Consider the following 22,303-nt stretch of genomic DNA (forward strand, 5'->3'; position numbering starts at 1 on the left):
AGAGAGTCAAACACCTGCTGAGAAATAGAAACAAGAGAAGGGGCCAAAATGATTCCCAAGAACAAACGATGGAACCGAATTCATTACTCCTCGGCAGAAGTGCTCCTCCACCCTTTATTTTGCACTTGCAGCAGTACAAACACTAGAGGCCAATAGGATCTTAGCTCATTTAAGGCCATGGATTCATTCCACTCTCTTGTCCCAATTGGCACCTAAGGACTCCCAATAATAATCATGGCCAATTGTCCCAATTGGCCATTGATTCCTGCTCCTACGTCTAAGCAGAAGGCCCTACATCTGTGGCTTGCCTCTTCTTTTCTTGTCGTCGTTGCGAGTCCCATCGCACGTGGCTTCTATTCTTATCACACAAGCTTCGTCAAACATGGCTGGCTGGCTTTTCTCATCCCTCTTTCCATCCTTGCATATGCGGTCCAGTCTCGAATGAATGGTATACAGATGCAGCAACTTAATACCAATAACATCAAGTACCAAAGATGATGTGATGAATTAATTATACATGAAATTTTATACCGACGAAAAAAATCGCAGAACTCTCTATCAGATGAGCCTACCTACATTAGCAGCAGCCGTACACCTGAGGTTTGCAACCGCTGCTGAATCATGATACAATTACAGAGGCTATAGAATTCAAGAAGCAGAGTTCAGAAGCTCGCAGTCACTTATTTCCAGTTTTATTGTCGTCGATGGAAGTGGAATCAGCTCACGTAATTTGGGGCAGGAGACGAGGTTAAGTTCACGGAGCGTGGGAATCTCACCTGCTTCCACTTCAAACAATTTCTCCAATAAAAGCATGTTCCTAATCGTAAGAACCTCCAAGGTTGGAAATCCCAATATATTTCCCAAGTTTCTCAGCCGGTCCATCTTTTCTACGTGCAACTTCTTGAGCCGCGGTAGCCGCCCAAGCGAAGGCAAGTGTTCGCAACCGACACAGCCGGAGAGTCTCACCGTTTCTAGCTTCCACAAAGAACGATCATCCATCCAATTCGGAAATGTTCTTCCCGGATAGTTCACAATCCATAGATGTTCGAGATTCCTATGAGGACGAAGCCTGTCAGCAACTTGCTCATGCGGATTCCTTCTTCGGTTTTCATCTGCTGAGGTCTGAAGAGGCTGAGCGGTCCACCGCAGCGCCAGCTTCCTGATGTACTTCTTCCCCATCAAATTAGCCGCTCCGGCATCGCCTGCATCCGCCATCTTCTCTAGCTTAGAGATGCAAAGCTCTCCTTTAAGATTCAAATCCTTCAACTCGCCGATGTCGCACTCGCTGCCGGCGGTGACGGTGAATCTCGACAGCGTCTGCAGAGAAGTTAGACGCCCAATTCCGGGTGGCATGGAATTCAGATCAGCATCCTTTTCCCAGTCGAGATGCAAGCCAAGATGCCTGAGGTTGACTAATTTGCTCGTTCCTTTGGGCAACTCCGAAAGCTTGTCGCACTCGCTCAGCTCCAGAGTCTTCAAATTGTACAGGTTGCTCACCGATTCGGGCAGCCGTCGAATGCCAGTTCCCCTGAGGCCGAGGTACCTAAGGAGAAGTAGATCACCAACCGAATCTGGCAATTCTTCTATGTCACTATTGCTCAAATCCAATAGCCGCAGCCATTTTAGTTTGAAGAAAAGATCTTTCGGAACTTGCCCCACTTTAGATTCGCCATACGATCTGAGTGTCCGCAGACATTCGTAAGCGTAGAGCTTCTCCAATGCCACCGTACTCAGCTTTGGGTGAAACAGAGATGCATAACGAGGCCGTCCCGGTGGATCATGCAGCACGCCATCCTCTACGATCAGTAGCTCATTCTTAGATACGAGGCGGGCTAGATCATGGATCAGGCTGGGCATTCGGTATTTCTGCTTGTGTGACCTCTCGAAGAACGACCCCCATAGCAGGCGATCGAAGTACCTGCCGCCGATGGCCTCCGGCTTCCTCGTCCCGTTGCGCTGAACCAAGCCTTCTGCTATCCACATCTGGACCACCTCGTCTTTGTCGAATTCGTATCCGTTTGGGAAGAGGGAGCAGTAAGCGAAGCACTGCTTTAGCGGGTAGGTCAGATGGCGGTAGCTTATCATGAGACGGGACAATATCTCATTGTTGTTCTCTTCGAGAGCCCACATCTCCTGGTGGATGCTATCCCAGACTTCTTCGTCGTTTTCGTCGTACAAGATGGCGCCGAGCGACTTTGCGGCCAAAGGTGATCCCTGGCATCTGCTCACTATCTTCCTACCGATCTCCTCCAGGTTGGAAACGACGGTCTCTTCAGGATGCGGGAATGCCACACCACGAAGCAGCGCCCAGCAATCGCTCTCGTTCAGGCCTTCTAAAGGGAGCACTGGCTGCGTCGTCATCCGACTCGACACCACTTTGCTCCGAGTCGTAATCAAAACCTTGCTTCCTTTGGCTCCGTACCGCAGAGGAGCGCGCAGCGTGTCCCAGAAGCTGCAGTCCTCCGCCCAGAAATTGTCGAGCACCAGAAGGAACTTCTTGCCGTCGAGGAGTTCCTTGAGACGATGGTGCAGGATGTTCAAACTCCGATCGTTGCAGGTTTTCTTGGTTATATCATCGACGATCTCTTTCGTAGCCGTGATAACATCGCAGCCTTTGGGCAGCGACACCCATATCTTCAAGTCAAAGTACTCGTCGTCGCCAACCGCAACCGCTGGTCCTTTCCCCTTGTCATCTCCAGAAGGCCGTTTAGGATTGGGGTGATTCTCCCCTCTATCCTTCTCAGAGAAATGGTCGAAGACTAATTGGGCAAGAGCGGTCTTACCGACTCCCGCGACGCCATAAATTGGGATCACGGAAGGAACCGTCTCGCACTCCTTTGTCAGGGCACGCACAATCCTCTCGCAGTCCTCGTCTCTCCCCACGACGTTTGATCGATCGAAACACGCCACGGCCAATGGAGGAACCGAATCCGGGGAACTCTTGGCTCGCCTGCTCCCATCGGAGGGCTTCAGTTGGAGATTATTTCGGCCATCAGCGATCTCCTTGAATCTGTCCTGGATCTTGGCAACCTCGATCCCGATGCTGCGGCGCTGGAGGAGACCGAGGTCCGGGCCGATGAAGCCGAACCAGAAGCGCTTCCGCTTCCGCGAATCACCGTCCTTGGCGAGCTTGGCGACGTCAAGGAGGGTCCGGTAGCGGTCGAGGAGATCGTCGGCGTCGAAGGCGACGGCCTTGAGCTCGAGGAGCCAGCCCTTGACGGACTCGTCCACGATGTAGCGGCGGTCCTCGGCGTCGGAGAGGAGGGATTGGGCCCGAAGTAAGGTCCTATGGAGCTTCTGGACATCGTCCTCCACGCTAAGGAGGCGGGAGATCTCGGACCCGACAGTGGAGCATAGCCATCCGAAGCCCTTGTTCCAGAGTTCGACGAGAGGCGCTAGCTCGCCGAGCTTGGAGACAAGATTTCTGAGAAGTTCCTCCCGATCCATGGTAAGTGATCGGTCGAGGGGACAGGAGCAGGAGAATGACAAGATGGAGGAGGTGGTGGTGGCTGCTGCCGCTGGATCTTTGTGCGGAGAGAGGAACCGGAGATGGTGGAGTCGACTTGACTTTGACTCGGAATACCTCTACCTAATTAATAATGATATTAAAATTACATAATTACGCCAGTACTTAAGAAAGATTATACACCTCACCTTCGGGCAATTTCCACAAAACACTTTTCTTTTTTTATTTGTCTCATATGATGCATTTCATTTTAATTTTTTATTTTTTTTTATTTATTTTTTATATTTTAAATATGTAAGTAGCCTGTGAGTAAAATAACAACTTGATGACCACGCGATCACCGAGGAGTCTCCGATTGGGCGAGAGCTTGAGTTGAATCGAACGCTCTCATTGGGTCGCACCGCATCAACAACCCAACAATAACCTCAATGGTGCTGCTGCTGCATTCACAGATCTCCGTCTTCCCAAACTGTCGATCGGAAGATCCCTTTTAATCGGCAGCAAAACTGCAAGTGAGAGATTAAATCCAACACCCATAATGTCCCACCGCATTAGATCGATAGAGGGACAACCAATCCGAGCCCAAATCTATGAGACAATGATTCATCGTGGTGGGATCCATTCCAATTCTGTATAAAGCGTAAACAGCTGTACAACAACATGGGACGGTTGGTCCGACTGCCCTGCACAGCATCCGCACTCCAAATAAAATCTAAAGCTGGCTTCTCGCTGTACAGCACACGCGGTGGCGTCCCTCTTCTTTCCGGTCGTTGAGTGCCAAGTAAGGATCCAATCCCCTGTCTGACCCCCCCCCCCACACACACACACACGCACAAGTGTGAGGAGCTCCGGTTTAGTATTGCGGTACACATAAGGTGGGCGGTGGCGACGGAGAAAGCATACATTAACATCAACCACCGTCCGGAAAAGAAGACAACAGCAAAACAAAGATTTAAAATAGGAAAACAAGGAAGAGAGAGAGAGAGAGAGAGAACAATTTTTACAGATCAGTCGTATGGTGGTAAGTGCACAAATAGACAACCAAATGATAGCCTCTGTTCATATATAGGGATGGTGGAGAACCATCGGATGTGCTCCTTTTTCTGACCTCCACCATTCTTTCCACCACCATACTCGATCCATCCGAGCCCTGCCCTCGCCTCCGCAGGTATATCTATCTTTCTCTTTTTCCTCGCACGAAGATGTATTCTGGGAAATCTTCCGCTTGCCTTTCTTCGGTCTCGCGACGACGGATCCTCCTCCGCATCCTATGAGGCGTGCGATTATTCTATGACCTGAATTTTCTGCCGTCTCAGATTTCGGATCCGTTGTCACCTGTAATGTTCGATCTCTGCTCTCCTTTTGCGAGTTTTATTGGGGGAATCTTGATCTTGATCTCCTCGGAATATGATGTTCCCCGCGTGCAAATTGCTTTCTTGATTGGATGAATGAAGAAGAAAGTTGATATTTTTGATGATCTGATACGGATCTGTTCTTCCGCATGTTGGATGGTCCGGAAAGCAGACTAAATCGGAGAAACTGTGTTCTCCTTTAATACTTGTCAGTAATGTCAAGAACACAAATTTCCTTTATCGTTAGGATTTTTCCCTGCTGGATTGCCATCTCGCTACGATTATTTTCACCTTTCGTGTTTCCTCTAAGCTTCCTTTGTTGCGCTTTCCATTCATCACATCTGGTTTTTTGTGATATGTGTAGACCGGAGGAGGGCTGTCTGTGGAGGGCGAGAGGCAGGAAAAATGGGTGAGAGTGAGGCCATAGCCGCTAGATATTGGTGCCACATGTGCTCTCAATTGGTGAGTCCGATCGTGGAGATGGAGCTCAAATGCCCACATTGTAACGGTGGATTCGTGGAAGAGATGGATGCGAGAGGAGACATGGACGATCAGGCCCTCTCCCTGTGGGCCCCGATCTGGCTCGGAATGCTCGGAGGTGGCTCCTTGCGCCGCCGGAGAGTTCACAGGGAAGAGGAGAGGGAGAACTCGGACCCGGACGGAGACCGCCAAATGGAGACCATTCGACGAAGGCGGAGAAGGACCTCCGCCATCCTTCACTTGCTCCATGTCCTCCGGGAGGGGAACCGACGGGAGTCCGATGGGGCCGACGCCGAGAGGGAGAGCGGAAGGCGTCGGGAGAGCCTCATCCTCATCAATCCTTTCACCGATCCCATAATTCTGCAAGGATCATCGGATGCCAACCAGCTGCTAAGCCACAGCAGCAGCACCACCGGCGTTTCTCCGGGAGACTACTTTCTTGGCCCGGGTCTGGATCTTTTGTTGCAGCGTCTGGCAGAGAGCGAGACGAGCCGGTACGGGACGCCGCCGGCTCTGAAAGAGGCCGTGGATGCAATGCCGACGGTGAAAATCGAGAAGAATACGAGTTGTTCGATATGCTTGGAGGACTTGGAGGTGGGTGATGAGGGCAGGGAGATGCCCTGCAAGCACACGTTCCACAGCGGTTGCATCTTGCCGTGGCTGGACCTCCATAGTTCGTGCCCTGTTTGCCGGTTTCAGATGCCTGCCGATGAATCGAAGGTGGTCCCTAGCGCAGGCGGGAGTGTCAGCAGAGAGGGCGTCGGTGGTGGGGAAAGCCTTCCTTGGCCTTCCCATCGCTTGTTCTCTTTGTCAGGGTCTCAGAGCAGCAGTAGCAGCTCTGTTTCGTCACCCCCATCATCGTCATCATCGACCTCAGGGAGTAACTCTCAGCCAAACGAGAATTGAAGATGCCGCTGCCTCGAGGGTTTTTTTGGGTAGCTTCTTGTACATATATCGTTTCATCTGCTGATTTAGCATGCCGAAAGAAGGAACGAAAGTACATGCACTGTTCGATTCTCGAGTTCCCCTTCTATTGTGATCGTTCGCTTTGGACGCGTATACCTGCAGCAAACAGCAGGTAACAATATCTCATCATGTCCGATCGATTGCAGTGCCGGTTGATACTAGAAATCATGCATGGAGATCGATTGCAGCAGTTCCTTGTGTTTTGGCCTGTCGATCCGCTCGCCATTCTCGAGCTGCTTTCGATCTGACGAACACGTGAAGACGTAAGGGGGCCAACCAACCATCCGCACTCGATAAAAGCGTGCAACAATGGAGAGTATGACTTGAGAACCAGTCATGAACAGAACAGCAATAGATCATTCGTCTTCGCCTGTCTGCCTCAGTTTTCCCAGAAGAACAACTCGCAGCACCTAACCAGAATCATTCTTTGCTGATCTCTTTTGGGAATCACCAAGCCATGCATCCGTACCTCGGGTGGCCAAGCCAATTCTAATCGGCGGCCGGAAGAGGTGTCGTCGGCTGCATGGATGCGTGCCATTTTTCTTATGACGTACGAATTGCGATGGAAGAAGCGACGAGGCATGACTTGCAAGACATGCTCATGTTACATAATCATCTCACTTTTCCAAACTAAATAAGTAGCATAATAGTCTCTTATGATCAAAAGCTTGCATAATCTTACCTCGTTGTTCGATTAAACTAAATAAGGCAAAATGCTTGTTGCCAGTTCTCGTTCGATAGACGCATTCTTCATGGTTAGCATAAAAAACAATACTGGTTTAGGTAGCACTATGACCAGCAGCAATTGATTGGTGTTGCCTAAGACATCCATTGGTTATCCGGTTGCTTAACATTCTAGAACTCATGAAATCTCTTGATAAGCATCACATACAGCATAGTTGGAAGTCAGTTTTGATCAAACACAAATAGAGACAGAGACAGAGAGAGAGAGAGAGAGAGAGAGAGAGAGAGAGAGAGAGAGAGAGAGAGAGAGAGAGAGAGAGGAGAGGGAAACACTAAGAAGGAGCTGGTTGAACAAACCATGTCATGACTTATCCAAATCATGGATGATGAGAATAGCACACTCCCGGGATTCTGCATCACAGAAAGCAATTTAAACTGGGAAAACATGATGAAAGCAAGCGACAAGTGTATACGTACACGTTAAAAGATCAGCATATTTGTGCATGTAGAAGATATTGGTCTTTGTTTTGGGAGGGGGCGGGGGTGCAAAGACAAGCCATGGCGTGATGCAATTAGCTGAGATGCCTCTCCTCAAAGCTCAGCAAGATCTGGTGCCGCTGCTCGACATGGATGGAGAGCTCGCTTGTCGCTGTAATCTACACGGTGCTTGACGTCATACCACTGCCGAGGATACGAACTGCATGAAATAATTACAAGATCCGGAAGTCTTGGTTAGCACAGGTATATGGTGTGCTATTGCTTCCAAGAAAAGTCGTCGGGTTTCCGTAGCATGAAGCAAGGAATATATGAATGTTTCCCAAGGATGACTGTGCTGCAAGTATCTGCCACTATGGCATTTGTTTTTTCTCTGTGCCAAGTTATTTGTTCGCAGTACACAGTGATGCTTCTTGGGTGAGTTAGAACACGCTGTAGTGCAGCTGCATATAGATAGATAGATAGATAACACCAAGATTAGGGCACAAGTTGCACGTGTTCTACATGAGTAGGCAGAGAGTATTTGTCGCAAATTTTCTTTCTTTCTCCGGATTTTAATGCATGAAAGCTGGGCCTAATTACTGTACCATCGTGCAAGGAGTAAGCCATTAAGCCAAGCAAATCACACGAATAGAAGAACCCTTCCTCTTCCTCTTCCTCCCTCCTCAAACTTATCTTGGCTCAGCTCATCTTTACAGATGACAGTCATCGTGTCGTTTTTAGACTTTTGAGCAACTCAAATTACTGAAGAGAAGAGACGCCGATGACGGATGAAAGGACGAGAAATTTGAAGTTAATTTAATTGATCTCAGCGGGACACGCTCTCCGTGCAAGTTAGGAACAAGTCTGAAAGTACTGAACAAACCGAGAAAGCAACGACGCCGGATCTAATTGCACCATGGAAAATAGCATCTGGGTGAAGATATATCATCGATTAAGATATCGAGTATGCACATCCAGAACATTTTAGAACACAAAACCCAAATGATCTCGTTACAACAAAGGTATACAATTTGCAGCAGTTCCATCTGACACAATTAAGTATATGATACAGGACAGGAATCCGGGAGATAGATCAAGAGAATAAACATTCACACTAGTTCTGACACCTCCTCCCGTTTCTCTGTCATTAGCGTATAGAGAGAGAGAGATACACTACGCGTACGATAGGAAATTTATGTACAGTAAGAGTCCATGCTGTCTCCTCTATGATTAATAAGACATGAGAGGAGTTGGAGATAAGATATTAAGCGATCGTAACCCCATGGAGTTAGCCTCTTCAGTACTTCCATATATTGTCCAAATTTATCAGCGGTCCACATGAAGGATTGTCGAAGTCGCCAAAGTGATTTGACACCATGGAGGAGGAGATCTCGGTGTTGCGATCGGTGCTCAGGCCGGTGTCCTGGGAGGGGCAGCCCATCGAATTGTTCCAGCACTGCTCCATCTTGCAATGCCTCCTGATGGCAGAAGATGCATCATGGTCGGCAGCCAAAGCTCTCGTCATTGCTTGCTGCTGGTGCAAGTGGCCCGGAAACGAGCAGTAAGGGCTTTGAGCAAGGACTTGTGAGTAGAAGATCGAACTCTGAGGCGGATTTGAGCTCACTTGATCCTCCATGCCCATCATGGCGGAAAAGCTAGGAATATCTTTGAAATCAAAGCCTTCCTCTTTGTCGATGAAGCATGAGCTAGGTCTCGCGTCGGAGCTGAGGTAAGGAGGATCCATGAGAGGGGGCAATGCGGTAGAGTCGAAGAGATCTTTTCCAAGAGAATCAATCCTTTCTGATCCAGGTGGTGGTGGGCTTCTCGTTATTCCCATGTTCTTATGAAAGACCCTACACACGACCCATTCATCCTGCGATCACAAAGTTCAGATTTCCGACAACCCGTAAGTTTTGCCCTAAAGGAATTAAGGAACGGAAAACGATTAAGTTCTCTGATGAAAGGAAATCTCGTGGTTTGGTCGCCATGGAGAAGAGATGAGTTTACCTTTGCGGACTTTGGGACACCGGGGAATGGGAATTTGCCTTCGAGCCTGAACTCATGCATCACCCAATTAGTCTTGTGTCCTCTGGGAGCTCTTCCTCTGTAGAACACCAGCGTCTTCTTCATCCCAACAAGGACTCTTCTCCCCCTGTAGATCTCCTTATCTTTTCCTGTGGCCTTCCAATAGCCAGCTTCTGTGGCCCTGTTGGTCCTCATGCCAGTCGGGTACTTCCTATCCCTCTGACAGAAGAAGTACCATTCCTTCTCTCCCATCCTCGCTTTGCCTTTAGAATCGAAACAAAGTTTGACGCCCGAGTCAACACGATCAGAAAACCAAGCAGCAAAAGGAATCACGGTGGAAGAGAAGATGTATGAAAGAGGAGAAGCGGCAGGTCGATTACTCGGAAGATCCCATGGCTCGCACTTGTTGAGGTCCACCTCTCCCATGGCTCTTGCGCTGAAGCCGCGGTCGATAACCTTCTGCGAGAGGTAGTGAGTTATAATCTCCTCATCCGTGGGGTGGAATCTGAAGCCAGGGGGCAAGTCCATGCAGTCATCATCCATGTTGAGCACCGAAACATCGACCATGATTGCACCTTGGAAACACAAGAATAAAAAGATGAAGAGAAAGAACACAGAAAGCTATGCAACCTCACGACTTCCCAAAAATGCAAGACGCTGCAGGCAAAATGAAGACCCAGGAGTGGGAACAAAACAAGCGAGGATACATGTGAACGGAGAACATACCAAATTGTGCTGCGACTTCGAGGTGGATTTAAGAAAGAAGAAAATAGAGGGCAGGGAGCTACTTAAATAGGCGCAGGGTGGGTTCCTCGAAGCCAAAGATCCGTGCCATTCAAGTCATTTCTAGGAGAAGCCTCATGGGGGAAGGTCCCCAGTCTTTTATTGCTGCAGTTACTGGTTTTGCAGCCCACATAATTCTTTACATGAATAGAATATAACTGTTCCCACCCTATATTTTAGTGGAGGAATAGTTTATACTAAGTTTGTCCTGGTCTCTCTCTCTCTCTCTCTCTCTCTCTTCTTTATGCCACTTGCTGTCCATTTTGGTAGGTATCTCACTGCAACATGACAAGAGAGCTTGTAGTAAGGTGGTTTCAGTGTGTTGCGGCATTGATCTTGTGAGGCCAGAAACTAAATATGAATGTCAACTTTATGGATTAGTTTAAGAGGAGATGAGGTAGGCAGATGCATTCGTACGTGCAGCTGAACCGACCTTTCGAAGTCGGAAGGACATACCTACTGGCGAGTTTTTGTTCAACGTTGTAAGCCGCAGCGACTACGTGCCTTCCGATGATGCATCACCAACAGGAAGGCTCACGTGTTTCGGCTCTGGCCAAGCACATAGCTCGGCGATTGTGTTTCCACTCGGATCGAGCTGTAAACTATTTCGTTGAGTAATAGTAAAGGCGTCGATGAGCCGAGCCGCCGAGGGAGAAGCATCATGTTAAGCATGTCCAGATATATATACAACCAGCGGGAATTCACACAATCCTCGCGGCCATATACTCCCAAAAGCTAACAACGGCCAACTCCCAAAGGCCTCGCTTTCACGCCCAGCAGGCCCCGCAGGCTGCCGGAAAACCCGGCAGGGGCGCGGCTTCGGGTTCAAGCCACCGCTCCTCCCCTACGTGTGTCAACGCTCCTCCGCCACCTCACTCCAACGTGTACCTGTGAGCCTACTACACCCACCTCCCCATCCCTATTCCCTATCCTAGTCCACGTAAAGGAGAAAGAGAGAGAAAGAAGAAAGAAAGAAAGAGCATTTATTCTTAACCATGGTTGCACAAACGGATGGATCGATCCATCCGGAAAAGCGGAAATCGGAGCTCCTCGTGTCTGATTCTGCTTTTCCATGGGATAAGCAATCAAACCGGGAAGAGATGGGTTGATCCCATGGGATACTTCCTTCTCGATCCACATCAACGATCCGGTTGATGTAAAGAAAAAAAAAGAAAGAGTTGGCCGAGAAACATAAAAATGAAAGAAAATTGTTGTTGTTTGCTACATTGATCGACGACCAATTGTAAGAGAATAATAATTAATGGCGTCGAAAGCCGCACCATCAACCGTGTGGGACCCAACCAAGAAGCAACGTGTGGAAGCTAATCTTGCAAGCTTGAAGGCAGAGCAAAAGGTTGGCGGCACAGCCAATTAATCATCCATCCTCTCTCTATCGAGGTGCTGCTGCTGATGCCCACGATGACGTCAAAGGAACCCAAGCCGGATCGTCCTGACACCCTCGGATCGGCCGTCTAAATCATTGGATTCATCAAGTCAACGTTAAAAGTATCCAACGATGATCAGTTCGGTGGTGTGAATTGTCTGAGCATCAAAAACTATTGGGTAGGCCGTACCAGTCCAAACCAACCAGCTGTTCATCTCTGGTCAGCCATGGATTAGAAACACCGCGTGTGACGGTGATTTCCCAAGTCATCCGGTCGGTCAACGGATTAGCCATTAAGCTCACGATTCGTGTTCTCGACGCACCAGCGTGATGATGTATTTATGATAAGTTGAGTTCGTCGTCGGAGGAGGATTAGATGAGTCTGACCATGACACTACCCTCTCTCTCTCTCTCTCTCTCTCTCTCTCTCTCTCTCTTCCTTTCTGGTTTATTATGTGAACCGCAAAGGTTCTCTGCATCAGAAGCTTAGGGATGACTACAATTCCAGAATGGCATGTGGCGAGCCCTATGTTGCGGATTTGCCAGCTAATAATACTCGTCTGCCTGTCACAGGCAGAGACTCGGATGCCAAGTGTGGGATTTGGCGATGCTTCGATCGACTGGATGATAGAGGAAAACAATGCTATTCGACGTGGATGATAAAACCAGATACTAAGATATGTTCTTCATAGCGTTCGTTATATGTCGATTCCATGCAAGAATATATTTTTGCTCCACCGTAATCAATGTGGGAGTCATAATCAGTTGAGGCAAAGCATAATTGGCAAAGCATATTGGACCACTCCAAGATATGGCTTGCTAATTACCGTCGACTATTTATGGTGTGAGATATTTGGAACGGTGACATTGTTCCAAATGCATGCTTCGTATCTGCTAGTCGCATCACATGGCCGCATGCATCCATCCTTCGTTCGTCTGTTTGATTTGTGTGGGACTCGACAGCAAGATGGACTTTTTGTGCGATTACTTTTGTCTCGGTCGGAGACAGGCTGCAGAAGTATGTTCTCCCAAGCCATGTAAAGCTGTGTGAGCAGAAGCCGTGCAGCCATGTGTGGCCCTTCAGCGTTCCACATCTCGACTAATTAAATGCACGACGTACGCCTATACTTATAGGTGGTGGTATATACATGTGAAGGCTTTAATATTTACTGTGTGGGCGAGCGACTAATGCATTCGCATTGACACCACACTGATCAGTGGCGATAAAATGATAGATAGCTAATGAGATAACACCGTGATAAGAACAAGACAATAGATCCATGTGAGACGTACGAATTAATTGGTCCGTATATATTTCTCCACATGCATGCCTGCCTGCCTTGATGCGTCCGCTCGGCATACAAGTCAAGCCAGCAATCATCTGTCCATCGCCGTATATGCACACCATTGTCAGAGAAAGTGTCTGTCTGTTTGTGTGGAGAAACGACGAGGAAGAGCCCCCTACGGAATCGCATCTCTCTCTCTCTGAAAGCCGCAGCTCAACTGTCCCAACTCCCCCGCAGACCAGCGTCGATGTTGTGTTCGTCTGCCGTCATTGGACACACCTCCTGCATGACCAGCGTTATAAATGTGTGAGATTGGGGTAGCAGGCAAATCAAGATGGGACTCTTCTACTCACCAGCAGCTATCCGGCTTTCGATTTCACTAAAAGTCGACTACGATATGAATATTCTGCTCCAATAGATGACGACTCGATGGATCGAACCCTCGATCTGCAAAAATGGGCCCCCTAAAGTTGGGTCGTCGGCCTGCCTGGAGATTGTGTTACCCAGTCCAAGCCCAACTTAGACCGTTGAATGTTATCAAAGCGTGCTTGGGACGCTACAACGCGTTAGACAACCATCACGTACTAATTTAGCTTATAATGGGATGCGACGAGGATTAATGCTTGTCCTGACAAAAATATAACTCATTTAAATTACTTTACTAATTGGATAAAATAGTTAATTATGGTCCAAATATATTTATTTATATTTGATGGGATTAAAGCATATGGCCAGCCTGCATCAGATCCGGTCCTCCGCGGTCTCGCCCCTCCAAAATGGACGACTCGTCCTCTCCTCTTCGACTACCGCTGCTACTGCTGATGGTACTAGCTTTCGTGTGGTCCTCTCGCCCTTCGCAGGCGCTGGTCTTCCACATCCCCTCCGGCCGCGTCAAATGCCTCACCGAGGACATCCGTGCAGGGGCAATGTCCCTCGCCCACTTTCGCGTCGCCGACGACCCCGTCTACGGGCACAACATCTCCGCTAGCGTAATCCCCCTGATCCGCAATCCCTTTACGGCGATCTAATTTTATCTCGTTGCGAAATTGATTTGATTTGATTCTCCGGTTGTTGTTATTTGGGGTCGCAGGTGATGGATCCGAATGGGGAGGACTTGCGACGGGTGGTCGGTGTGGAGTCGGGGGAGTTCGCTTTCGTGGCGACGGAGACGGGGAAGCACACGGCCTGCTTCTGGTCGCCCCATTTCCAGCTCGAAGCCGCCGTGACGGTGGATTTCGAGTGGAAGACGGGGATTTCCGCCAAGGATTGGACCTCCGTCGCCAAGAAAGGGAAGATCGATGTGAGTTACTCTCTTTTTCCTCGTACAAAGTTGCGCATTTGTGAAGATCGAATAAAGAGCTTGATCCTTGTGCATCATTGTGTCCGTGATCTGAACCTTTAGGTAAAATGCTTGGGAAGAAATTTAAAGAAATTAGGTGGTCCGATTCTCGTAATGGGATAAAAGGGTTCTGAAATCGTGCAGATTTAACTCGGAAGAGGTCCTGTTCTTGGTTATTGGTTATACACTATTAATAACTCAGAAGAGGTCCTGTCACAAAGAGAACCAACAGTTACTATGAATAGAACTCGGAAGAGAAAATTCAAGCTCTAATAACAAATTTTGATGGACGGCATGGAAATCTCGAAATTGAGACAGCATGCCTTGTTGTTGTTGCAAGATGAAGGTCTGGGAACTAGAAAATAATATGTGACTCGAGTCAGAGCAGCTATATTTGCTAGTCTGACTCTGCACAAACAATTTGGTCTCGTTATAATCGTTTAATTTCTTGTCTTCTTAAATGCATAATAACCATTGATCCCTTGATTTGCTGGCGACGGATCTCTTAGTATCTAATTCAATCAAGGCAAATAACATAGTATGAGGACTAAGTGAATATGAATTATGGTGCCTTCGAGAAATGCCAGAATCTAGAAGAAGCGAATTTAATCTTGTGCTTTGTTGGTGTTCTGACCTGATTTTATAGGAGAATTGTTCCATTCGATCGACAGATCATCTTAAGCCCAAATTATGGTAGTAGGCTCATCCAGCCTTATGAATTATCGTAACATTCTTCGACTTACTATGTGAGACTAATTGCTTGTACAATCTCCCTCCTCAAGGCCTAATATCTTTGTCGAGATGCAGGCTCAACATCTAGCTAAGAATCAAACCCTAATATGTAGGTGGTGCCACATTGTAATATGTCTCCAACAGAATATTTAAACTCAAGTTAGAGATAGTGTGGACCTTTTTAACTATAATAAATCATCACATGGTGCTCCTACTGTTAAGATTGACAACCTCGTCAAAACCTAAAGCCTCGACGCATAGTCCATAATCACACACTATTAGATGACGTGTGAGATCCCCCTCATCATACCTATAGTATTAGGACCACACGTATACCAGTTATCATCATTCAGTCCATTGAAAGAACTAACCAAATGCTTTGTTAAGCTTGTATCTATAGCAATAACAACAACAAAGCCAAGTCCCAACCATTTGGGTTTGACTACATGGATCTTTTGCCATCGTTGAGAACATGATTGTCTAATTATATAAATCATCACAACACACCTCTACTTTTGATATGAGAGTAAGTAGGTAGTGACAACTACGTTGATTTTTTTTTTGTTCTCTAATTTTGCTGTTGATTTTTACATATTTTGTTTCCTTCATATAACATGACCAGTGAAATCGTGAATAAGGAATTAGTTTACTTGCCAAACTTTGTAAATGACTACAAGATGTGTAATTGAAAAGAGTACAGATTCAATAACAGTTGAAAGAGACATTTCATCTGCTACAAAAGTGACCAGTAACATCTAGATCATGCTAGGGATCCATGGGAACTGGATTTCTATTTTTGAAGATACCGAAATAAATTGTTGGGTGGTATTCCTCTGAAAATTGGGGTCTAGCACATTATATATGAATAATTTGGATGACAAAAGAAATGGCGACGAAGCCAGCTTTTCTGTGGCTATTGAATTGAGAATGTGTTTCACATATTATGTGTTACTAAGTAAATGCTTACTTGAGCAAGCATTTTGTTAATTAATCTAGAAATGCTTATCTAATTTATCTGTTTTCAGGAGATGGAACTGGAGTTGAAGAAGCTGGAGGATTCAATCAATTCCATACACGAAGAAATGATATTCTTGAGAAATAGGTAGGCTTAATTCCTACACTGTATAACATCTTATTATAATTTGGGTGAATCTACCGACGCATTCTCTTCTTGCGGATCAAGGGAGGAAGAGGCGCGGAGACTAAACGAAACAACAACATCAAGGATGGGATCTTTGAGCATTTTGTCCTTCATTGTCTGCATGGGAGTGGCCGGTTTGCAGCTTCTTCATTTGAAGACTTTTTTCCAGAGAGAGAAGATTCTATGACGCCGAGAAGATGAGACGCAGAGTCTTTATTTTGTCAAGTTGAGAGCTCAAGATTTTAGCTCTTTGTATGTTCTATTGGACTTTAAACTGCAGCCAAATCTCCTTCAGACTTGTTTTCGGTTGGATATCCCTTACGTTCATAGGGTAAGAATTTACAGGAATGTAAGAAGCGTTCTTCACCTGAAAGTTACGTGGAACCTTATTCCGGTACAGAGTCGTGTCACCGACACCCGCGCATGGGTATCAACATCAGTTCCCGCGTTTCTGATCAGTACAGTACTGTTGGGTAGTGTGTCCATGAAATGTTTTCCATGGGTTTCTCGGCGAGGCGGCGTTTTGCGATCTCCCATCTATGGATGGAGCTCACATGGCATGTGATGTGACCGCGAATCGGGTGAAAGCTTGGTGATGTAGCGCTGACCACCTATACATCATCGGGCACGGCACGGAAGCCAAGGCACAAGGCTCTTCCCTTCGTTGCCCATCACGCCACCCTCGAAGGAGACGCCGCGCCTCGGCTCCCACCATCCATCATCGGGCATACCCCTCCTCCTCCGGTGGCCCAACCGTGAAAACGTTGACCCCGACACCCTCTTCCCCCTCGCGGTAAATCCCGTCTCCGTCAATCCCTATCAGAACCAAAGCAAACCAAGCACGATGAACTCCTCCCCCCTCCCTCCTCCCTACACACCCAACTCCTCTATCGTTCTTGCTTTATTGTTGTTGTTGTTGCTACATACCCAAAACCACCCTCCACTTCTTGAGTTCTTGACGCTGCCATCCACCCATGCCGCCCTCCGCCGGCCGGCCCGTTGACTTCAACGAGGACGACTTCGAGGAGTACAACCCCCACCCCTACCTCGGCGGATATGACATCGCGCTCACCTACGGCGATCCCCTCCCCCCCTCGTCCGCCACCTGCTACCCCATCTCCTCCTCCGCCTCCCCTCCTTCAGAGCAGACAACCCCCCCTCCCCCTCACGCTACCACTCCTACCTTCGACCATGGTTTGCCGGAGAACTACCAACCGGAGCCCTTCCCGTCGCCCGACCTGTTCAGGAGCTGGCCCTACTCCACCTGGGAGGACCGCCAGATCTACCACGGTGATGCCGAAGCCGGCGGTGGCTGGAACGGCTGGAGGCGGGCGCTGGATTACCTCTTCGGCCACGCGCAAGGGTACGGCGAGATGCGCGTCGGCGTCGACAGTGACGGGATTCCCATCTATGCCAACAAGAAGCTGGGTGGGGCTGAGTCCGTCGTGGTAGAGGTCGAGCCTGCTCCGGTGCAGAGGCTGGAGTGCTACCATCCTGATAGTGTGAGTTGGAAATATGAACCTTCTCCGAACAATTCTCGTTCGCTTTGCATCTTTGGATCCCATCCTAATTCCGACATTGTTGTGCGGACGGAATTAATCGACTACGAACCTTTAATCTGGAAATCTTGGATCTTTCTTGACAGCAATGTGGGAAACATGGAACTTTTCTTGAAGCAATTTGGAAATCTTGAAACTAATCTTTGAGCATAATTTGGAAATCTTGGACTTCTCTTGAAGCAATTTCGCAAGTTTTCTCATTCGATCGTGTCTTCTTTTTATGCGTGTTTCGCAATTTGTTTGGCCAGATTTTGGTGGTTGCATTCTGAATTGTTCTTGTTTCCTTGTAGAGGGCGGCATCATGCTACGGTGAGACAACAGAGGAGAGGCATGGTTATGAGAATCCTGTTCTTGCTTACAACAAGCACTACTCCGAGGGGGCTCTTCGAGTGGCGATCGATCCAAATGAGTCCGTTTGGCATCAGAAACTGAGCCACCATGAGGCTCACCAAGATCAAGTGCATCACTTTCACTTTGAATTTGTTGGCTTCTTGTCAGCTCATGGACCTCGTGTGATTCTTGTTGAAAGCAATGTTCGTCCCCTTTGTTTTACTTCGTGTAGGCATTTGATGAAAGAGATCATGTGACCGCCTTTTTCAGAGGCGCTGGTGTCGCCTACGATAGGCACCACTATGAGCAGCCACTGCATCTGCAAGTTGAGCCAATTGAAACAGCTCGGTCTCGCAGATCAAGCTGCATTGAGGAGGTCTATCAGGAGTCAACATGCTCAAAGTCAGATTGGGTGAGTAGAGGATCTCATTCTCGAGTATCGTGGTTCATATAACTTGTTGGCATACTCTGATAGACATCACTGTTCGAATCGATTATGCTCGGCCTTATGGCCATCCTGGTTTATTTGTTTGCAGAATTCCATGTCCTACTATGATGATCGAGATAATGAAAGCAGTTTCTTTGCAAGTTCAAGCTTTGCCTATGATAGGTATTCCCATAAGCCGTCCGATCATGTCGAGCTCGACCCTTTCAAGCCAACATGGCCCCAGAATATGGGTTACTATGAAGTCTATGAAAACGAGGAGTATCCCAAGTTGAACTGGGCAAGTACCTAATCTTACATGCATTTTGTGTATGTACACCATGTCTTGTTTTTTGTATTTGTTTTCATGTTTTGATCCCAAAATGCTTTCTACTATTCTCAATATGTTAATGTTTCGGCCACAAATTTCTTTTTCTAATTTAGAGTGAAAATTTTATATAATTGCTCACTTGTCACAGTGTGATTGTGGCTTTTAACTGGAATCAGACACACACACCCCAGTTTCTCTTTCATTATGTGATGATTGTTCTTTTTACTGGTGCTAGAGATCAAGTTACAATGAGGATTCCCCTTTGTGAATGGCATTCATATTCTATATTTGTATGATTGATAGCATTCATTTATGCTCACAAACCCAATAATTCCTTATGTTAGTCCTATTGTTGTTCTGCATTCAGAATTCAATGCTGTTTGGTGATGAAGGGGACAAAACAACCATTTCTGAAGCTCCTAGCTATTCCATCCAAAGCCAGTATTATGAGCAGGCCCAGAGCGCTCAGCTTGAGCTTTACAAGGCAACATGGTCCCAGTGGCCAAGTTATTATGAAGCCCACAATGAACATGTGAGTAACATTGGCTCCTTATGTTTTCTCTGTTTCAGTTTGGTTTTTGAACTTTTTTGCAAGGCATATATTTAGATCCTGTGCTTGTATATGTTTGGCATTTTCTTGATTAAATAATCATTTGTGTTTTAGTTGACCTCAGAAAAAAAAAAAAAGAAGATGTGTTTGAATTTGTGGTGTTGTGAATGTTTCATGTAAGAAAAAAAGATTATATCGTAAAGGACTAGGTTTCCGGCATTCGCATATAGGAACTGTGTTTTCTCATCGCTTCTAAGTCAAAAGTATTTTTTATTTGATCAGTCAATAAGTTGAGGTGGATTGTATTGTCGTGACAATTAATGGATATTCCTTCGTGTCGTGCCCGTGAAATAAATAAATAAATAATCATTATTAGTGCGCCTGCTGTGACTAAGATTGTACAGCATGTAAAAGTTTGTTGATTGGAGACTAGATGTATGGTAGTCTTAATAGCTTTAAAAAAAATTACTAATTTTTTTTTATTTTCTTTGAAAATTAGACTTGATTCCATTTTTATGGCAGTGAGAAGAGGACTTAGTGGGAATTTTGAATGAGGAATCAGAATGTAATTAAAATCAACTAAGAGACCTATGTTAGGATCGGAGCGACACTAACAGGGGAAATTAGTACAGCGGATTAAAACTTGTATGTTTGAAAATGATTTCTTAAATGCGTAGATATTTCAAATCAACAATGAATAGCTCGAGTAAAGTGAGAAGATGAAAACCGAAAGCTTTGTTGCTATGTAATAATGGTTTCAGAAAGATAAATACTCACACATTCAAGGAACACACTAATTTAAAGTGGTTCGATCAAAATGACATACATCCACTTACGAAGCCTTCTTCGATGAGGCTCCCAACTTCCACTAGCAAATCACTTTGAAGGGGAAGGACAAATACCCCTCTTACAACCTTTTACAAGTGGTTCACACTCTTACAAATTTTCAATGAGAAAGAAGGAGGTGAACACTCAAGCAATTAAAAACAAGGTTTTATCTCAATCTCTAACTTCTCAAATGTTGTATTCTCTGCTGAGAATTGAGGGGTATTTATAGGCCCCAAAAGGATTCAAATTTAGGCTCCAAATTTTGAATTCTCTTGGGTTCCCGATACTGGCGATGCCACCGCCGAACCTCTCGAGTGTTGGGCGGTGCCACCGCCCGATCCTCGGGTTCTGGGCGGTGCCACCGCCCAGTCTGATGATTCCACCGCCCGATCCTACGGGTCACTAGATGGGCTTCAAATCTGGCCTAAACTAGGTAATATCGGGCCCAGTTGGCCCATAACCAGGATATAGGATTATCCCTTAATCCTAACCATAATTATATGCAAACTACGCAACTGAAAACATAGTCCTAAGCAAGTTTTCAATCGGCAAACGTCAAGTCTCCTTCCGGCGAGTTTTCCGGCGATCTTCCGGCGGACTTCCGATACACCCTCGAATTTCTTCCAGCGGACTCCCAGTAGGCTCCCGATCTTGTGGCGAGTTCAGCGAGTAGCCGAGCCTTCTCAATAATCTCCGCGAACCTCCGACGATCTCTTCGGCAGACTTCCGAAAACTCCGACAAGTCCTCGATTTCTTCTCGGTTGGTTCCGGCAGCATCTCCGACGAATCTTCGAACTCTCGAACACCCATCGAACTTGACTCCGGTAGACTTGCTTTATGTCTTCAAGCTATCATAATTAATCCTGCACATGTAAACCAAAAGTTCGATCTAGACAATTACTCCTAAGCAATTAATCAAGTTGTCCGGCATGTCATTGGTCCCTCGATGCTTCGTCCGATTCTTCGACGCATCGTCCTCTCTTGCGGTCTATTGCCCAATCGGCCAGTTGACTCCGCAACTCTGATATCCTTGGCGCAATACCCGCTCTTCTTGGCCCGATGCCCGAATCCATTGTCCGGAACCTTCTGTCGATATGTCGATCGATTCACCGGCCCGACGTCCAATCTTTTGACATGTTCCTCCGACATAACATGATTTTCCTGTTTTAACTATCTCATTCTGATCGAAGCATCCTGCGTCACTCAAAATATAGATTAAATCATAAACATATATCAAGTTGTTTTATCATCAAAATACGAGATTCAACAACCTCTTGGTTCAGAAACACTTACTGGAGAAGAATAATAAGATTCAAGAGAAAAATCTGCATCAACCTGAGTGCATTCTTTAACTGCTTGGTTGTAGGATCGTCCCACTTGAAGTCTTATCCGAGATGCTGTCGGTCAGTCATTTAGCAAACATGCTATCGTAATGGTTTCCGACTCCAGCTGCATTTGTGAACATGCACTATGACTTGTTATTTGGAATGATAGTTTTTGACTTTTGTGTTTGTGCGTTGAGCTTGCAAATAATAGCAGCCTCTGATTTATCATGTTGGAAACATGGTGTTGATGCTTGTGTGTGTTAGACTTTGGTGCGGCATTGTTGATGCGTACGTACTCCATCAGCAATTCTGTGATAAGATGATGATGTTCATATGCGCATGTTATGTTGAAGTTTGTTGTGAGTGATTATATATTTGCAACCAAGATCATGCTTGACTTAAAGGTCAACTACTTTCTCGACACAAATCTGTTTGACATGGTCAACTTTCTTGACACGAATCTGTTATGCACTACGTACTTTTGGAACTCGCAGGGCAGCGATTGGCATCTGGACCCCTTCCCCAACTTCTCGGAGCAGGATGTGTAATCGACTGCTCCACGACCCTTTCGTCTCGGTCATGAAGTATCATCGCAAATCTATATGGTAACACAGTTCATCAAGTGTACGGTCATGAAGCATCATCGCAACACTTCAGCGGAATCTGTTTGTTTATGATCGAGTCAAAAATACATGCATGGCGACAGTGTGATTTATTTTTAATGTACATTTGTGAGCGCGTGCTACTGTTGAGTTTTGCTAGATCTTATTTCTCGTGTGGTTTAGCTTGAGTTTTGGTGACGCATGGCCGCTTGATTAGTAAGTAGGTTATGTTACGAGGA

General features: G+C 46.6%; 5 protein-coding genes across 8 annotated transcripts; 3 read left to right on the forward strand and 2 right to left on the reverse strand.

Annotated features, from left to right (window-relative positions):
• Positions 1-503: 503 nt before the first annotated feature.
• Positions 504-3,734, reverse strand: LOC103987305 (putative disease resistance protein RGA3). Its single transcript, XM_009405567.3, has one exon. The coding sequence runs from the start codon at positions 3,445-3,447 to the stop codon at positions 649-651; it is 2,799 nt and encodes a 932-aa protein (XP_009403842.2). The 5' UTR covers positions 3,448-3,734; the 3' UTR covers positions 504-648.
• Positions 3,735-4,390: 656 nt separating this feature from the next.
• LOC135640248 (E3 ubiquitin-protein ligase SIRP1-like) lies at positions 4,391-6,319 on the forward strand. 2 transcript variants are annotated; one of them, XM_065154519.1, is made up of 2 exons: positions 4,391-4,803; positions 5,183-6,319. In XM_065154519.1, the coding sequence occupies exon 2, from the start codon at positions 5,224-5,226 to the stop codon at positions 6,202-6,204; it is 981 nt and encodes a 326-aa protein (XP_065010591.1). In that variant the 5' UTR covers positions 4,391-4,803; positions 5,183-5,223; the 3' UTR covers positions 6,205-6,319. The 2 variants fall into 2 exon arrangements, with proteins under 2 accessions (XP_065010591.1, XP_065010590.1); XM_065154518.1 differs by having other exon boundaries at positions 4,403-4,634.
• Positions 6,320-8,407: 2,088 nt separating this feature from the next.
• On the reverse strand, positions 8,408-10,290 carry LOC135640678 (NAC domain-containing protein 92-like). Of its 3 annotated transcripts, none has more exons than XM_065155367.1 (3): positions 10,177-10,290; positions 9,433-10,025; positions 8,408-9,298 (listed from the first exon to the last, which is right to left on the reverse strand). In XM_065155367.1, exons 2-3 carry the CDS (start codon positions 10,015-10,017, stop codon positions 8,723-8,725), a joined length of 1,161 nt encoding a protein of 386 aa, XP_065011439.1. In that variant the 5' UTR covers positions 10,018-10,025; positions 10,177-10,290; the 3' UTR covers positions 8,408-8,722. The 3 variants fall into 3 exon arrangements, with proteins under 3 accessions (XP_065011439.1, XP_065011440.1, XP_065011438.1); XM_065155368.1 differs by lacking the exon at positions 10,177-10,290 and having other exon boundaries at positions 9,433-9,713; positions 9,831-10,167; XM_065155366.1 differs by lacking the exon at positions 10,177-10,290 and having other exon boundaries at positions 9,433-10,170.
• Positions 10,291-13,644: 3,354 nt separating this feature from the next.
• LOC103987309 (transmembrane emp24 domain-containing protein p24delta10) lies at positions 13,645-16,427 on the forward strand. The gene is made up of 4 exons (XM_009405572.3): positions 13,645-13,892; positions 13,994-14,203; positions 16,000-16,076; positions 16,158-16,427. Exons 1-4 carry the CDS (start codon positions 13,680-13,682, stop codon positions 16,300-16,302), a joined length of 645 nt encoding a protein of 214 aa, XP_009403847.2. The 5' UTR covers positions 13,645-13,679; the 3' UTR covers positions 16,303-16,427.
• A 326-nt stretch (positions 16,428-16,753) lies between these two features.
• On the forward strand, positions 16,754-22,223 carry LOC103987310 (uncharacterized). The gene is made up of 6 exons (XM_009405575.3): positions 16,754-17,617; positions 17,965-18,132; positions 18,237-18,416; positions 18,541-18,729; positions 19,127-19,291; positions 21,957-22,223. The coding sequence occupies exons 1-6, from the start codon at positions 17,090-17,092 to the stop codon at positions 22,008-22,010; spliced, it is 1,284 nt and encodes a 427-aa protein (XP_009403850.2). The 5' UTR covers positions 16,754-17,089; the 3' UTR covers positions 22,011-22,223.
• Positions 22,224-22,303: the final 80 nt, after the last annotated feature.

This window comes from Musa acuminata, chromosome BXJ3-6 (genome assembly GCF_036884655.1).
Source record: "Musa acuminata AAA Group cultivar baxijiao chromosome BXJ3-6, Cavendish_Baxijiao_AAA, whole genome shotgun sequence".
Classification (NCBI taxonomy): domain Eukaryota; kingdom Viridiplantae; phylum Streptophyta; class Magnoliopsida; order Zingiberales; family Musaceae; genus Musa; species Musa acuminata.

Coding starts and splice junctions, on each gene's coding strand:
- LOC135640678 (XM_065155367.1), bottom strand. CDS start 10,017: ATGGTCGATGTTTCGGTGCTCAACATGGATGATGACTGCATGGACTTG. Junction 9,299..9,432: donor GTGTCCCAAAGTCCGCAAAG/GTAAACTCATCT, acceptor TTGTGATCGCAG/GATGAATGGGTCGTGTGTAG.
- LOC103987309 (XM_009405572.3), top strand. CDS start 13,680: ATGGACGACTCGTCCTCTCCTCTTCGACTACCGCTGCTACTGCTGATG. Junction 14,204..15,999: donor CCAAGAAAGGGAAGATCGAT/GTGAGTTACTCT, acceptor ATCTGTTTTCAG/GAGATGGAACTGGAGTTGAA. Junction 16,077..16,157: donor ATGATATTCTTGAGAAATAG/GTAGGCTTAATT, acceptor TTGCGGATCAAG/GGAGGAAGAGGCGCGGAGAC.
- LOC135640248 (XM_065154519.1), top strand. CDS start 5,224: ATGGGTGAGAGTGAGGCCATAGCCGCTAGATATTGGTGCCACATGTGC.
- LOC103987310 (XM_009405575.3), top strand. CDS start 17,090: ATGCCGCCCTCCGCCGGCCGGCCCGTTGACTTCAACGAGGACGACTTC. Junction 18,133..18,236: donor ATGAGGCTCACCAAGATCAA/GTGCATCACTTT, acceptor TACTTCGTGTAG/GCATTTGATGAAAGAGATCA. Junction 18,417..18,540: donor CATGCTCAAAGTCAGATTGG/GTGAGTAGAGGA, acceptor ATTTGTTTGCAG/AATTCCATGTCCTACTATGA.
- LOC103987305 (XM_009405567.3), bottom strand. CDS start 3,447: ATGGATCGGGAGGAACTTCTCAGAAATCTTGTCTCCAAGCTCGGCGAG.